General features: G+C 44.3%; 1 protein-coding gene and 1 long non-coding RNA gene across 32 annotated transcripts in view; one reads left to right on the top strand and one right to left on the bottom strand.

The window, feature by feature from the left end:
* Positions 1 to 6059, top strand: part of LOC141419779 (uncharacterized) — an 83345-nt gene extending 77286 nt beyond the window's left edge. For all 31 annotated transcript variants that reach the window (XR_012444499.1, XR_012444497.1, XR_012444495.1 and 28 more), the window contains 2 exons: positions 2894 to 3026; positions 3397 to 6059. This is a non-coding gene — a long non-coding RNA (uncharacterized lncRNA). The remainder of the gene's footprint in view (positions 1 to 2893; positions 3027 to 3396) is intronic.
* Gpr101 (G protein-coupled receptor 101) lies at positions 6011 to 15954 on the bottom strand. Its single transcript, XM_074063459.1, has 2 exons — positions 15880 to 15954; positions 6011 to 13881 (listed from the first exon to the last, which is right to left on the bottom strand). Exon 2 carries the CDS (start codon positions 13787 to 13789, stop codon positions 12254 to 12256), a length of 1536 nt encoding a protein of 511 aa, XP_073919560.1. The 5' UTR covers positions 13790 to 13881; positions 15880 to 15954; the 3' UTR covers positions 6011 to 12253.
* Positions 15955 to 16795: the final 841 nt, after the last annotated feature.

The raw sequence follows: 16795 nt of genomic DNA, 5'->3' as shown, positions 1-16795 counted from the left end.
CTTGTTATGTAGTCCAGATTGGTCTTGAACTTGTGGTCCTCCTGTCTCAGCCTCCCAAGTGTTGGAATTATTGGTGTATGCCACCATGCTTGCTCCTTTTTATGTTTGTTTACAAGGAAAGGAACGAAGGAAGGAAAGGGGAGGAAGGGAGGGAGGAAAGGAAGAGAGGAAGGGAAGGAGGAAAGGAAGAAAGGAAGGGAGGGAGGAAGTAAGGAAGGAAAGAGGGGAGGAAGGGAGGGAGGAGGGAGGAACGAAGGAAGGAAGGGAGGGAGGAAGGAAAATACAAACTAGTCTAGAGGTTCTGAACCCTGGTTAGAATCACTTGGGGAAACTCTTTATGTTCACGCATATCTCAGGTCAAGGAAATGAGGATTTCTGGACTTGAGGCCCAGACAATAGTGTTGGTTAAATCTCTCCAGGTAATTCCAATGTATAGCCAATATTGAGGATTACTACATTAGTTAGATAAACCCTATATAACCATGTAGTTCAAGCTCCAAGTCAGAATGTCTGTGATAAAGCTATCATTTCTTGAGTGATATGTCTATGATAAAGCTATCATTTCTCTTATAGTTTTAATACATCTTACCCTTTTCTCTTAGGAAAAGCCTTAAGTTGGGGTATAATTAAATTAACGTATTCTGAACAGAGGAGGTAGGTTGTTTATTCTATGTCTTATCGCTAAGTGTCTGCTTGGCTCCAAAGTTCAGATTCTTTAGCCCACTTATCAGAAAAATGTGAGGATTTGATGAGTTTTGGTGTTTCAGTAGGAGATAATTGTATATTGTAGGCAAAACAATAAAAGTTGATTTGGTGGTTTATAGAGAATATAGGCAGCAATTTGAAACCAGGGATGCTTTAGATTCAGGGACATGTTTTAACTAAGTTACTGAATATCTGTCATCTCCTGAACCTTTGAAGTTATTGGATTCAGAAAAGCATGCCTAGAGTAGGAATTATTACCCCCAGTTTTCAGCTGAGAGGACTGAGGCTTGGGAAGATTGTCACTTGCCCAATAACACATACTTAGTATCCGACAGAGGAGATCTGTGTCACTCTTGCCAAAGGTCTTAATCACTTTAACATGCTGATTCTTGACAAGGAGCATTGATGGATAGAACAAAATGGCATGATGATATATTGGATGGTAAGTTAGTCTAAGTTTGGAAACTGGCAATAAAAAAACATATCAAACCCTGCCTGAAAATTCCTGTGTCTTGTTATTAAGGTGTTTTCCTAGATGAGTTGTCTTGAGTACTCCATTAGACTATGGGATCTGGAAATTCTGTGAGAGTCTTCTTCAGTGAGTTATTGAACTTTAATATCATTTGGAAGTTGTTCTTATAATATTAGCATCAATAGAATCTTATATTAAAGAAAAACATTTTTTTCAACTCTTTTTTTTTTATTATTCATATGTGCATACAAGGCTTGGGTCATTTCTCCCCCCTGCCCCCACCCCCTCCCTTACCACCCACTCCGCCCCCTCCTTCTCCCCCCTACCCCCTCAATACCCAGCAGAAACTATTTTGCCCTTATTTCTAATTTTGTTGTAGAGAGAGTATAAGCCATAATAGGAAGGAACAAGGGTTTTTGCTGGTTGAGATAAGGATAGCTATACAGGGAGTTGACTCACATTAATTTCCTGTGCGTGGGTGTTACCTTCTAGGTTAATTCTTTTTAATCTAACCTTTTCTCTAGTTCCTGGTCCCCTTCTCCTATTGGCCTCAGTTGCTTTTAAGGTTATCTGCTTTAGTTTCTCTCCGTTAAGGGCAACAAATCTAACTAATTTTTTAGGTGTCTTACCTATCCTCACCCCTCCCTTGTGTGCTAAAGCTTTTATCATGTGCTCAAAGTCCAATCCCCTTGTTGTGTTTGCCCTTGATCTAATGTCCACATATGAGGGAGAACATATGATTTTTGGTCTTTTGGGCCAGGCTAACCTCACTCAGAATGATGTTCTCCAATTCCATCCATTTACCAGTGAATAACATTTCGTTCTTCTTCATGGCTGCATAAAATTCCATTGTGTATAGATACCACATTTTCTTAATCCATTCGTCAGTGGTGGGGCATCTTGGCTGTTTCCATAACTTGGCTATTGTCAATGGTGCCGCAATAAACATGGGTGTGCAGGTGCCTCTGGAGTAACCTGTGTCACAGTCTTTTGGGTATATCCCCAAGAGTGGTATTGCTGGATCAAATGGTAGATCAATGTCTAGCTTTTTAAGTAGCCTTCAATTTTTTTTCCAGAGTGGTTGTACTAGTTTACATTCCCACCAGCAGTGTAAGAGGGTTCCTTTTTTCCCGCATCCTCGCCAACACCTGTTGTTCGTGGTGTTGCTAATAATGGCTATTCTAACAGGGGTGAGGTGGAATCTTAGTGTGGTTTTAATTTACATTTCCTTAAAGAAAAATTTGCTCACAATGATATCTTAAATTATAAAAGCATCTTCTTTTGTCCAAGCTCTGCTTCATTTCATGCATATGTTTATTCTTATGCAATGTTCACATTGCTGTGATGTCTGGCTTTTTTTTTTCAATCCAACACCACTTTAGAAGGATTTTTTTCATGCTGCTATATAGTTTTTATATGTATCAATTTTGATGACTGTATTATTTTACTGAGCACTTAGGTCACAGTTTAGCTAGTCACCTATTTTGAGAGTATTTGGTTTGTAATACTCAGTGTTGTAAACCATGCTATTATGGCTGCCTTTTTGTAGTAATTTTTTTCTTCTATAAGGTCATTTCTTTAGGATAAATCCCCAGAAATGTATTTCAAGTTTAATAAAACAAAAGTTTGAATTCGATGCTCTGAGTATGAAGTTAGTAGACTATTGTCCTCTTGCTACATATAATGATAATAGTTGTTTATATTTTCTAAATTCAGGCATTATAAGAAGTTTGTTGTATCAGAAACTCGCCTTGGGCCTCAGAGAACTGAAGCTGCTTATCTTTCTGTTTCTGGCTCTGGTTAGAGACCTGCAGAATTCTATCAGATGGATTCTCTCGTCCATTTACAGGTGACTGATTCTGGTCCTGCTGCTCATCCTTGCTTGCTCAGCAAGACAGACTGCCCAAAAAATGTATGCACATATGAATAAATGAATTAAAAAACGACAGACTGGTGGGGTTATTTTTTTTTGAGACAGGGTCTCACTATGTAGCCTAGACTGGCCTCGAACTCGTGATCCTCCTGCCTTTGCATTCTGAGTGCTAGGATTATAGGCATTTGCCACTACGAAGGCTGAGCCTAAAGTTGACAACATACAAGTCTTGAGATTTGGAGAATCAGCAGCCCACGTCAAAACTGACATGGTTTGCGTTTTTGAGAAAGCTACTTAGATTTACTATGATGTCTGGTTAACAAAGATCTTTTTCATTTTGTTTCAGGAACAGTTGGGTTTTTTCCCTGCTACTTTATTACTACAATCTACAGCATGGTGAAAGTGGATTAAAGAATCCCCAAGGGCTTCCAGGCAAATCATCCTTGCTTTTGGAATATCTGCATATCTATATGAACATCTAGAGATATATGTGTATGCCTAATTACATACATTTTAAGTATACATAAATGTAAAATCTCATTGTCTGGCTTCACTTTGTACGACACAAAATACTGATTGCACCGAAGAAAACAGATTGGGAAACAGATTTATTCTAAGTCATGGTTTCCAGAAAAGATAAAAGGATTTAATTTAAAGCAATTAGAGTAAGGAAGGCATATTTTTTTAAAGTAGAGCACACTTTTTTCACATGAAAAAGTTTTTCTTTCTTTTCCTTTTTCTTCCTGATCTTTTTTAGAGCATCTAATTACCGCATCAGAACAATAGTTCCAATTTTGACTAAGTCTTTGATATAACTCTTATATAAAATGTACATTTTCTAACTGAAGTTGATTATAAAAATTATATACTCTTTTGTATTGGGACAATCATTTTAAAATGTACATAGTTTAACATATAGAGGGGGTTTTTTTTGTTTATTTGTTATTTTACTTGTTTTGAGATAGGGTCTTGCTATGTAGCCCAGGCTGGCCTTAAACTCAGGATCCTCCTGCCTCTGCCTACCAAGTGCTGGGATTACAGGCATGTACCACCAGGCCCTGCTTAGAGAAGTACCATATCCTGCTGTCTTATTCCTCAACTAAATTTGCACATTTCTGGTTGGTGGTGGTCTATTTCTGTTTGTTGCCTTTGAGGCAGAGAATGTGCAAGTGTGACTTAGTGTGTAGATAACAAAGCTTTCGAGTCAATATTCTTGGATTTATTGCCTTGGATTAAACAGTAGTCAGGTGTTGTAACTCTCAAAATGTTGGAAATTTGTGTTACAAATATTCTCCAAGCTTGCAGTGTTGGGGGAAAAGTTGTGAAATTCATACACGTCTGTTATAAATTTTATTGATAAGTGTTGGTCTCACTTAGAAAAAATATCTGAAAAATCTCTACACATACCCTTTATTTTGTGCACATTCTCACAGTCACCCCAAAGCTGAGGAGTGCCTGTTTCCATGTGCAGGGCTCAAAGAGGTCTTGTTGCCTTTCAGGGGAAGAGGAGGAGAGATTGGAATAGCATTAGAGAGTTGTATTCTGAACGATAGTGGGAAAGGAAGTAAGAGTTGACTAGTTGTCCCATGGAAGAAGAAAATAGCTAACAGTATACCTTTGTATTGGAAGGGTCAGGGTCATGGGTGGTGACAGATGGGCCTGAAGCCTAGAGCAGAGTGGTGGGAGAAGGACTGGCTACAGAAGGCCATGAAGGTCTCTTGACAGTGGAATTTTCAGATCCGCTCAACTGTTTCCCATTCAGTCTCCTAATTCAGGGCTGGATCCTTAACCCTGCCTGAGAGGAGGAACTGCTATTATGAGGCTCATTGGAACCCATTCTATTCTCCTCTGAATACTTTGAAGTAAGCAGTGGGATATTGAGCTTCAGGGAACTCTTTTCTCACCAGGTTTGCTGCCTAATAGTTTTATCTGAGCTCCCAATCCCATTTATTTGCATTGATGATAGTAGTTTGGTAGAAAAGCAAATTTATTTCTGCAGCAGAAAAGTGTTATTGCCTGGATGGCATTCATAAATTAAGGTGAAGGCTTCCATAGGCAAGTCTCATGGCAGCCATCTTTGAACATCTTGAAAGAGTGTGTAAGTCAGTATTAGTTTGATTTTGGAGTTAAGTGGAGAGGAGCACTTTACTTTGATTGAAATGGGGCTGAATGGCTCCCTGAGCCTTCCAGTGGGGGCCTATGAATACCACTTCGGAAGCATGAGGCGTGCAGTTCCTTGTACCACTCCTGATAAGAGTACCAGAAGAAGAGCTACTAGTAGGTCAAGTACTTCGACTCAAGAGGAGCTAGGGACTCTCAAGTTTTAGACATATTTGCCCATCTCATCTGTGTACTGTGTTTTCATATGTGATGACTGCATTAGAGGATTTATGCTTTATGAAACTGGGACTTGAGGAAGCATGCTCTCTCTTCCTGTTCTATGAACCCTGGAGAGTTGGTGTTGAACTAAGCTGGGTATGGGGAACTAGGCCAGGTTCAGGGCTGGGATAGTAGGGCAGCAGAGGCTAGAGATCAGAGGCAGTGACCCAGGTGTTAGGTAGTGCTGTTTCCTAAAAACAAAGGTCCCTTCCTGCTCAGAGTTCATTGCCTTTAGAATAAAGTTTGGTGTTTGAGAACTTCATGGATCTGGCTCCCTGTTTCCTCTCTGCCTATCCCCACCCTCATTTTGAAATCCTTTTTGTTTATAGAGGACCAGGCTAATAATGCTCCTCTTCTAGCAAGTCCTTTTGGTGACAACCCTCTGTCCCACTGCACAGTCCTCATATTGGAATATTGGAATATGAAATATGGGGGCCCATAATTTCATCCTACTATGGTAGTGTAGTGAGTTGTTTATCCTCTGACTCCTCCATTCAAGTGAAAGAGAAGGGATGGAAAGTCAGTCATGTGTCTGCCTACTGTGTTTTCAAGGAGCTAGACACAAGAACCAGATACACACATAAAATTAGGCTTTATTTAGCATGTTTCAGAAGAATGTACGAGGACAGAGTAACAGCACCTATTTAAGAAACACAAATGTTACTTAATAATACTTAGTTAAACCACAAACATCAATCTGTCTGCATTTCCCCAAGCAGGAGTCCGTTATTCCTTTACAGCAATAAATGCATTGTAACCATTTTAGAAAGGATCCAATTAAAACCAACCAATATATGAAACCTTGGCCTTGGGCAGAGTCTCTGGGACTACTGGCCCATGTAACAGTATTGATTTGTGAATTTGATTGGGGGATGAGGAAATTTCTCTTCTTGCTGAGGGGAGGACGATAAAGTCCACCCCTTTTGTGCACCTGAAGGTAAGTTGTGCCAATGGGAACTTGGCCCCAGGACTGTAGTTTGACAATCCTTTGAGAAGGCACTTTTAAATTACAAATCCTTTTTTTAAATGAAAAAGGAAAGTTTCAAATTCAAAATGTATTAAAGAGAACTGTTTTATTGACTGAGTGCATTTTCTTATTGTTCTCAGTCCCAAAGTAGCACATAAAATTTGGTATTAAAGGCAGTTTTAGAAATGATTTAATGAGGATATATATATACATATACCCTCTCATTGTAATATTTTTATTCTCAAATATAATAAAATTATCTCAGTTATCCTTTTTTAATCTGTCACAAACACCCTTGAGCTACAGTTATAATTTTCAAACACCTTAGCTGTGACCCCCAGAGGAGTCCCACTACCTCCTTATTTATCCATCCACACTCCATTTTCTTTCTCAGATAACCAACCGAAGGAACAAAATCAAGAGCAGGCCTTTTCTGGGTTTTGGAACTGCTCTTGGAGGGCAGGGATGGTTGGAATATGGATCTGCTAACTGTAAATTCTGACACTTCCCAGTCAGATACAGTGTTCTTTACATACTACTAACAGGACTCCAATAGCCTGTCCTGGGGTCCTTTCTGTATAATGGGGAAAGGGTTATCTTTTATGATTTTGCATTCTATCCATTGAATTCATAGAAAACAATCACACCAGTACCAGGTGTGTCATGGAGAACTGCCAGAGAGGACTTCAAGATCATTAGTTTACATTAATGACCATTATACCAGAATAAGTCTTGTCTGTCACGTATTGTACCAGGGATTTAAGGAATGAAAGGCACCACTTCTCGCCACCCCACCTTGGAGCCATCTTACATATCTTGCAGTATACACTTTAAAAATAAAGTTTAAAAATCAAATGTACTATGTTCTACTTCAGAAACTGACCAAGGTGTGGATCACATATAGAAGTCTGCATGCATTTTATTAATTTTACGTGTACACACTACGGTTTTTAGGATAACACTATCTATGAGCACATACAATCTAATATCTAGCACCTTATCTCAAAAAACACTTACATTTTATATACATGTAGTTAGAGCTTACATTTAGGAGAAATACCACAAAAGGGAATACACCACTGAAACAAGACAAAAATACCAAACTTTTAACACTAAAGTTGTAACACAGATGAAGAGGGGGAAAATCCACTCAAACTTGAAGCACCAAACTAAAGCCAATCTTGTTTTTGTCTACATTTTATAACAAGACAGATAACAGTAATTAATCCTCAAACATAGTAAACCTTCTGTGAGTGTACAAGTTACTGTGGTTTCCCCCTGGTGTGTATACTCAGAGATATGAAGGCTTTGGGAGGCAGTGATGGAAACGCCTAACTCCTATTGGCAACCCTCGTTTACCTTGAGGATTCTTATCCTATCTAGCAAGGAGAAGTGAACTTGCCAGTGATGTGGCAGCCAGTGGCTAAGTTCAGTGGATTTTAGCTTTCCTATTTCTTCCGCTATCCAGCTCTGTTGCAGAAGAGTGCTGTAAACAAGCTGGGCATTTGCCATTGAAGAAGATACTGTATGTAATTGGAAAGAATTTATGGCAAAAGTTTCTCTTCTTTTGAATTTTTTAGGCTATGGTCACCGTTTCTAGATCATGCTTCTGTGGCCTCATTGCTAAGCTTGGAGGGGCCAAGAGCACCAGTCTAGCCCGTACAAAGTGAGAGAGCGAGCGAGAGAGAGAGAGAGAGAGAGAGAAAAGGAGGGAGATGATTAAAAGCCTTGACTGACCAGAGTTTCTCTCCTTATCTTGGCACCTGGCTAGCAGCCAACTGTTCCTTTAATTCTTTGTCTGCTCTAGAAGGAAAAAAACGTTTTGCTTAAAGAAACCTCTCCTGACAGTATGGGGTTTGTGTTATCAGAAAAGACAATATGAGTTTGATTTTTTTTTCTCAAAATATGAAAAAGGGCAGCTATGAGAGAAAAATAAAGTCTGGTAGGTTAAATTGTTACTATTTGTTTCATCCCCAACAACCCTAAGGTTGTTTAGTGAGTTCACATTACCAGAGGATGCATAATTTTTTCTCCTCCAAATGATGTCTTTCAAGATACTTTAAAGAGCTTTTTGGCAAAATTTAAGAAAGTAAGCCTAGTTTCATCATGTAAATTATTCTTCAGGTAGTATGAAAATTCTTCTGAAGTAACTTTGCCTAGCTTAATTGGCTAATTATGTAAAAAATAAGGTAATGTTAGGCACCTTGTAATTTTATAGGTAAAAGATTTTTTAGTGTTTTTTTCCTGAAATAATTGGACAGAATTGAATGTGCTCTCAAAATGTGTTGTATTGGGTTCTTTTTGGTAAGAAATGAGGTGCCTACTTTTTGTAAGTCACAAAATGACACCTTTCCTTACCTGTTGAATTTGCAGTATGTATCCCATCATCTCTAAATTGAATTGGAGTTGGGGAGGAGACAGAAAAATACCTTCAGTTGCTGGTCACTCCTAGGGTTCACTTCTCTCCTGTTACTTCCATGGGCCCTAGGTCCCTGTGAATCTGTCAGTTCTGGATTTGGAATAGGTGGATGGTGAGTGGGTAAGCTTCAAGCAAGGGGTATTTCTGAAGGGCCAGCACAGCTGGGGGAAGGGAAATGAGGCAGGTAAAGGCAGTGGACAAGATGGCAAGAGGTAGGCAGGGAGCTGACAGTGCAGAGGACTTGCCAGCAGCTGGTATTTGTGGTGTCGTAGAGAAGGGCCCTCGAATCACAGAAGTCACAGAAGCCCAGGGCTTGCTCCTTATTACTGCCTTCCCAAGCTTGTTGGAATTGGTGTGTTAATCAAAGCACCTGTGACTTCTTGGCAAACTAGATGCTCTATTTTTCTTAAATAAGGAAATCATTAAAGTTAAAATCACATCATTTCAAAGTGTGGCTTGTCTGGCCCCCGTAATTTAATGGGATTTTTTTTTTACTGCACATATGAAGTGGCCTTGGCAAAAGAATACATCCTTTAAAAATATTTAGGGAAAGCCTTGCACATGAGGATCTGTGAGGCTAATGATGACTTTTTTGTGTGCTTTCAGATTTTTCAAATAGCAAAACAGTATGTGCAGTAGAACCTCATTAAGATGATAGTGCTTTATTCAAAATAGCACAAAAATTTGAAGTGGTTGCTATCTCCAAGCTAACCAGAGGCCCTATTGTTCATTAAGAGAAAATGTCATCAAAACAGAAAGTCCTTAATTCAAAGGTCCTCTTTTCCACTCTTTTAATTTCAAAAGGTCTTCCACCTTTGAAGAATCCAACTTGCCAAAAGAATGGACAGTGACTAAATTAGGGAAAGGGGAACTTTGAGAGAACCGGTGAGTCTCAGCACCAGGGAGGATGTTATGTGTGCGGTCAAATGAACTTACCACACTGGTACAGGTTCTGGTTCCATTTTGATTTGGGATTTTGGCAAACAACTTTCTCTGATACACTTTGAAGGGGTTGAGCTTTAAAAATAAAACAAGAAGTTCAGTTTCATCAAGACATTGGAGACACTTATATTCGAAATCCTATTTCCTATCCAGAAAAAAAAGCATTTCTACTTCTAGGACTGGCTACAGCCACCTTCAACTCCTCCATAGAACTGCAAGGCAACACCCTCTCTCCACAAGTGGATTGATCACAGAAGCCATTTCTTCACTCATATGTCCTTTAAGGACAGCTCAATACGTGAGTTTGGCAATAAGTCCGTATAATAATTTATGACTATTAATTTGCTTCCTAAATTTTTGGTAGAAAAATAAATGACAATGTCAGGGTGAACTTCAGCCCCCATGCCTTGTCTGAACTACCACAAGTTCCAAATTAATGGAGCTGAAATTAATAAGGGTTTCATGAACATATTGATCGGACAGATCAGTTCAATATTATGTAGTTCTGTGCCCTCTCCTTTCCTACATCCTGAACGTGGTAATCCCAAATTCCCGTGCAGACTTTATTCACAGCTGTTGGAATCTGTGAGGAGGAAGAGATAAAAGAAAATATAAATGAGCCGGGCATTTATAGAAATGAAAATTTGAGCTCCAATAAAGACATAGCAACCACACAAGTATGAGGCTACAGTCTGAATACGGCTATCTTTAGGTACAAGCATCTGATTAGCTGTTTTTCAACCAATGCTCCCTTTTCCCCCCACCCCTATTAGTAATGAGTTTCTGCACAAACAGTTGACTCTAGAGTTGTTTCCACTTGGTCTTCAGGAGGATTAAAAACACTGGTTTAGCAATTTTTGGGTGTTCCGTGTTATTTTGTCTTTAGATATGCCCCCATGCTTTCTGAAATGTATGGGTATATCCTTGCCCAAAATGATTTTAGCGTTTGGGAGTTGAAAATCTCCCTGTGTATTTCCACAATAATCATTAGGATATGTCTGACTTGAATGCTTTGATTTTGGGGTTGTTTGGTTTGGTCAGATGTTTGCCAGGTATTGTTAGACCATCCTCTCTGTCATTTCTGACTCTCTTACATTCTCTCCTGCATCTGCAGAGAGCTTAAAAGCTTTAGAGAGAGAGCCACTGGTTGAAAAGATACGAGTGAACCTGGAGGAAGGAAAATGTTCATCCTGACTTACTTGTTCCCCAGGTAGAGAACGTTTTTTTGTCTATTAGGTTACACACACAAAACAGATTTCTGAGGGGCATATCACTCTTTTTTTTTCCTGTGGCACTGTGGATTGAACCCAGGACCTCACAGAGCAAGCTTGTTTTTCTTTTGTTTTTGAGATAGTCTCACGCTAACTTTCCCCAAGCTGCCCTCAAACTTGAGATCCTCCTTCCTCTACTTCCCAAGTAGCTGGGATTACGGATGTGCACCACCATGCCCTGCAGCATATCTCTCTTGATTGGCAGTGTGAATTTTGTCGAACTTTGGCCACTCCTAGTTGAGTTTCTTTTTTTCTGGAAATGCTGTTTGACCAAAAGTCTATTTGAAATAAAACAAAGCAAAAACATAAATGATCAGCAGGATCTAGAAAATTCTTATGAGCATCCCAATTCAGTCACAAAGGGGAAATTGTAAAACAGCGGCGTGATATCTGTCCCTGTATTATTCAAATAGGAGACAGAAAATATGTTAGTGTCAATTGATTATTTTCCATTTGCACCAAGTGAGGTCAGTACTAACCTCTGCATAAACCCCAGATTTTAGAGAAAGCCCCCCCCCACAACCATTTAGCCCAGTGGCTGTGTGGTATTTCTCCTTTGCTTCCCTTGGACTAGCTTCCCACTTCATAATGCCCTCCCACTTCTCTGGACCCCTTGAGAGGATCTAGAAGCTGTCTTGGTATTCTGACTGCATGGCCCCCTATGTCTTAGTTTGTATGATAGTCTTTGCACCGGATTGTGGGGCTCTTCAGTCCAGAATTTGGCCCAGACATTGATCAATCCACAGGGTTCTGCTTCTGCCTCTTGAGCTCCAAAAATGATCTGGTCCATTGTTTTTCTTTCACTTCAACTAGGCTTGGCCCTTGAACTCCTGACTCTAAGGCCCCACAGTCCTTAAGTTTACAGGCATCATCTTTGCTTTCCCTTCAGAGTTAAAGCTGCCATTTTGCAGCTCACGGGAGACAGGCAGAATACCAAATACAGGACAGCCCTTGTGAAATTTAGAGCCTAATAATTTTGTGGGGGCAAATTTCAGTCAGAATCCTCAAGTCCTTGCTTCGAGGGGCACACCTTCAGGGGAAGATCCCAGTTCCTACTTTTGCCATGGGTTCATTTATCTTGTGGTGGAAAACGATGTGTGTGTGCAACACCTTTGCCTGAAATGGTATGGATTGGCATTAATGAGATTGTGGGTGGTGCACTGAAAAGAAAGCTGCTCTTGTTTTCTGTCTTGTGGACAGTTCAAGGTTTGCCTTAGAACTGACTTCAAGGTGAAGTAGCAGAATCATGGGAGGGGACGATGTTGCCTTCAGTTCCCCCATCTGTGCCAGCTTCGGTTCCAGGTAGATCGGGGTGGCTGTCTTCCGTGGGGGGCTTTTCCTTGCAGAAGAGCTTCTTCAGCATATCCTGGATTTCCTTCTTGATGGTCTTGTGCATGTAGCCATAGATGTAGGGGTGGATGCAGCACTGCAGGAAGAAAAGCCAGATTATTATGGTGATCACCCACTGGGGTACCTGGGTTTGGACATCCACCCACACGGCCAGGACTGCTAGAAAGCAGTAGGGCCCCAGAGACAGCACGTAGGAGAAAATGATGAGGAAGATGACTCTTGCAGCTTTGCACTCATAGCACCTGGGCAGAGGAGGGTTGCTGTTGCTGTTTCGACGACTGGGTGGGAGGCTCTCTGGAATGTTCACTGCCTCAACATCATCCTCACCACCGAAATGGATGTCATCCTCAGCAAACTCTATGTCGTCTTCACCCAAATCAATGTTGCATTGATTGACCTCGATGCAACAGGTATTTGGCTTCATGCTGCTCTCCTCAACTTCAGGGCTGCTTTCCCTACCTTCCATGCTACTACCATCACTGACCTCCCGGCTGCCCTTGGTCTCCAGGATACCCTCGCTGATATCCATACTTCCTGCTTTGGTCTTCATGCTGCCATTCGTGGCTTCCATGGGATATTCTTCAGCCTCCATGCTGCCCTCCTTGGCCTTGACCTCGCCTTCATTCTGGATCTCGTTCTCATCCTGGAACTCATCCTTCTTCTTTCCTCGTTCACTCTCATTCTTCACACAGTCCTTCACCCTCACCCCCAGGCTGTGACTCTTAACGTTGTACAGCAAAGCATGCTGCCGCCGGGCTGCACCAAACACCACCGAGTAGCAGGCAATCATGACAACCAGGGGAATGACGATAAAGGACACCACGCTGAGAATGGTGTAGCTGGGGCTGGCTCCCCAGATCATGGAGCAGAGGGCATTGCGCTCATCAAAGGCAGCCTGGCCCCAGCCATAGAGTGGGGGTGTGCTCTGCAAGATGGCCACAATCCAGGTGCCATACAGGAGCATGTAACCGCGGCGGTGGGTCATCTTGGACGGGTAGGAGAGGGGGTGAATGATGGACAGATAGCGATCTATGGACACCACGACAATGGTATTGACACTGGCAAAGGCGAACAGGTGGGTGAGGCTAACCAGGGCTGTGCAGAAGTGGCTGTTGAGGGGCCAAAAGAGAGGCATGGAGGTGGCCACCACCCAGGGGGCCACAAGAGAAATCTGCAGCAGGTCGGTGACGAGGAGGTTAAAGATGAAGCGGTTGGTCACCTGCAGCAACTGCGGCTTGCGCTGCAACACGAGCGCCAGCACTATGTTGCCAACGAAGGAGATGGTGAGGAAGATGAGCAGCACGACCGAACGGATGATGCCATGAGCCAGGCTGATGGGCATCTTGGAGAGGGGCATGCACGTCTGGCTGCTGTTGCTCTCGCGCGTGCTGTTGGTGCAGGTAGATGTCATGGCGATGGCGGGCGGGCGTGAGACAGGGTGCAGGCTCAGTGCGGGCACCGGTGGGCAGTGAAGGGGTGCACAGACTGCACACGGTGCCTATACTGCGGACGAAAGACACAGGCGGGTGGGTTAGTCTCTTGCCAGGAAGAGAAGCCTCCGCACCTAGCAGTGTCGCCGCAGGACCCCTCCCTTTGACCCCCGCCTGGTCATAGCCCCAGTCAGGGCAACTTCTGTCGCTCCTTTTCTGACTCTCGGGGGATCTCTCTGCCTATCTCTCTCGGGCTTTCTGATTTTCTCTAGTCTGTCTGTCCTGCCAGCGCGCGCGCGCGCTCTGTGTCTCACACTGTCCTCTGGGTCTCGGAGTTTGGGTCCCCTCGGGGCAGCTCTCGTGCTGGCGCATGCGCGTGCACTCTCAGTACCTGCCTGTTTACCACTGTAGATTTCTGTTTCCCGTGTATCGCTAGCGCACCTTTCCTTGGGTCTCTTGGAGTGTACGTGTCTCTCTGTCTCCTCTGGTGAGGAGCATCTCGTCGTTCTCGCTATGTTGTCTGTTTCTCACTAGCACGTGCATAGTCTGCCAGTCTCTCTCTGGCTGTTCCTCTCGTGTCTCCCTCCCACTCTGAGTTTCTCTGTCTCTCAATCTCTGTGTGTCTTTTTCACTTGCGCACTGTGTGCGAGCCCCTCCTCCCCTGTCTTTCTCCCAGTCTCATTCCTGTCTCTGTGTCTCTGCCTGCCACCATCTCGCCATCTCTACCGTTTGCCAGTGCGCGCGCTCCCCCCGCCACCCCCCCCGCACTACTGTCTCATCTCTCCATTCATCTCTCAGTGGACTTCTCTGTAAGTCTATCTCGTTGGGCACCTAACACACCTGTCCAGTATCACTGCTTGTATGTGTGTCTCTGCCTGGCTCTATGTCTGTCCAACTCTCTTGTTCCGGTGTCTCTCTTGGGTTCTGTCTCTAAGTGTCTCCTGTCTCCCAGTGACACGTGTGCTCTTGTCCCCTGGTCTCTGTGTCTCTCCCTGCCTCCCCTCGCTATTTGTCTCTCTGTGTCTAAGTTCTCTCTGTATTCGCCAGTCTCTCTCCCTTGGTCTCTAACACTCCACTGCCTGCCTCACCCGTCTCTGTCTGTCTCACCTGTCTCTGTCTGTCTCTCTCTAGAGTCTATAGTTGATTGATCTCTCCCTCCCGCCACTCTGGGACTCTCACTAAACTCTCTCTTGGTATCTTTGAGTGTGTGCGCATCTCTGTCTCTCTCCATCTTTCTCCGATGGCCCCTCACCTCGGTTTTCCTCTGGCTGGATCTGTCTCTTTGGATCTCTGTCTCTCGGTAGACTTAATTTTACCATGGAAACCAGTTGCCGCCGTAATCACGGCGGCCTTTGGCGGAAAAAAAAACACTTAGTTTCTCGGCAGTGCAGTGGGCAGCTGGAAAATGCCAGGAGGATACCTAGTGCACTCCCCCACCCCTCAAATTCGCCATCCTCCCCACATTCTGCAGGCCGCCTGGTGTCAGCGGCGGCGGGGGCGATGGGGGGACTGAGGAGAGTGGAGAACAGGAGACGAGCCAGGGGTGCGGGCGGCGGGAGAGTCTGAAAGAGACAGAGCGAGACCGATGGAGAGGCAGAGAGAGAAAGAGACTGAGAGACCTAGAAATAACGAGAGACATGCAGAGAAAGTGAGAGGCAGAGAAGGAGAGAGATAAGAGTCCAGAAAGAACAAATGAGAGCGCGAGAGTGAGATAGAAAAAAGGTAACAGGAGAGACAGAGGACAAGAGACGGTGCAAGATTGAGAGACGTAGAGAGAAAAAGCAAAAAAGAACAAAAAAAGAGGATGAGAAGTAAGGAAAGAGAGAAAGGACGAGGGAAAACGAGAGAATTGAGAGCGAGGGAGAAGAACGCACCAGAGAAAGTGCGAGGGAAAACGCGCGCGCGGGGGACAGGACCACCGAGGCAAGACAGAGGGGCCGCAGCGGGGGCCACTGCGCGCTGTAGCTCAGCCGCCGTCCGGCTGCAGCAGACGGAGCTTCCGGGACACCGGGGCTCGGGGGCTGGCAGGGCGCGGGGGACGGCGGGCCCGGGGCACAGTCCGGCAGCTTACCTGTTGCTTCGGGAAGCGTCGCGCTGCGGGAGCTGCGGGTCGGTCCCTCGGGGCTCGCCGCGCTCGTCTGGTCACCTCTCGGAGCGCAGGCGGCTGCGAGCTCGCACCGGGCTGCAGGAGCTGCGGGCGCGGCGGGCGCGGGGCACTGAGCCTGTGCCCGCACGTCCGGCCTGCGCGCCGCGCTGCGAGCTCTGAGCGGCGGCGGCGGGGGCGCGCGGCGTCTTAAGGCAGCGCGGTGCCCTCACCTTGCGGCGCCCCCCTCCCTTCGGTCCCCGCCCGCGCCGGTGACGCACGAGGCCACGGAGCCCAGAGGAGCTGGACCGGCGCGCGCGGGGTGGGTGGGGGGGCACGCTGCAATGGACCCCAGACAGGTTTTCGCTTGCTGCGTCCCATCCCAGACGCCCCCAACTCCCAGACCCGGGCTGGCACAAGGGCTGACGTTCGTTCTTGCAAACCCTTTCCTCTTAGGCCCCCAGATTTTGGGCCAGGATCTAACCACAGATCTGCACAGTCTTTCCAAAGAGATGGTCTGGGACTCTGGCCTTGACCTCTGAAAAGCCCCTAAAATACGAACTGTCCTTGGGTCTGAGAGAGGAATTGTGACTTTGATGTCAACGATTTTTCATGAATTTTTCTAGCTCCCAGGAAACGCTAAACAGCAGCATCTTTCCGGTAGAGTTTTGGAAGCATTTCATGTCATATAAAGCGCTTAGTTATATTTGATTGAAGTCTGTCTGTAAGTCAGTCAGCCTTCTCCTCTCTCTCTCTCTCTCTCTCTCTCTCACACACACACACACACACAGTGTTAAGCTGTTTTCATAGAGGATACAGAGAAATCGTTACCCTGGCCATGTGTGATAAGTATTGATATCATTTTCATTTTATAGAGACAGAAGCAGAAGCCAGGAGAGATTCC

This window comes from Castor canadensis, chromosome X (assembly GCF_047511655.1).
Source record: "Castor canadensis chromosome X, mCasCan1.hap1v2, whole genome shotgun sequence".
Lineage (NCBI taxonomy): Eukaryota > Metazoa > Chordata > Mammalia > Rodentia > Castoridae > Castor > Castor canadensis.
The sequence above is the reverse complement of the archived record's forward strand: the minus strand, read 5'-3'. Positions and strand labels throughout refer to the sequence as shown.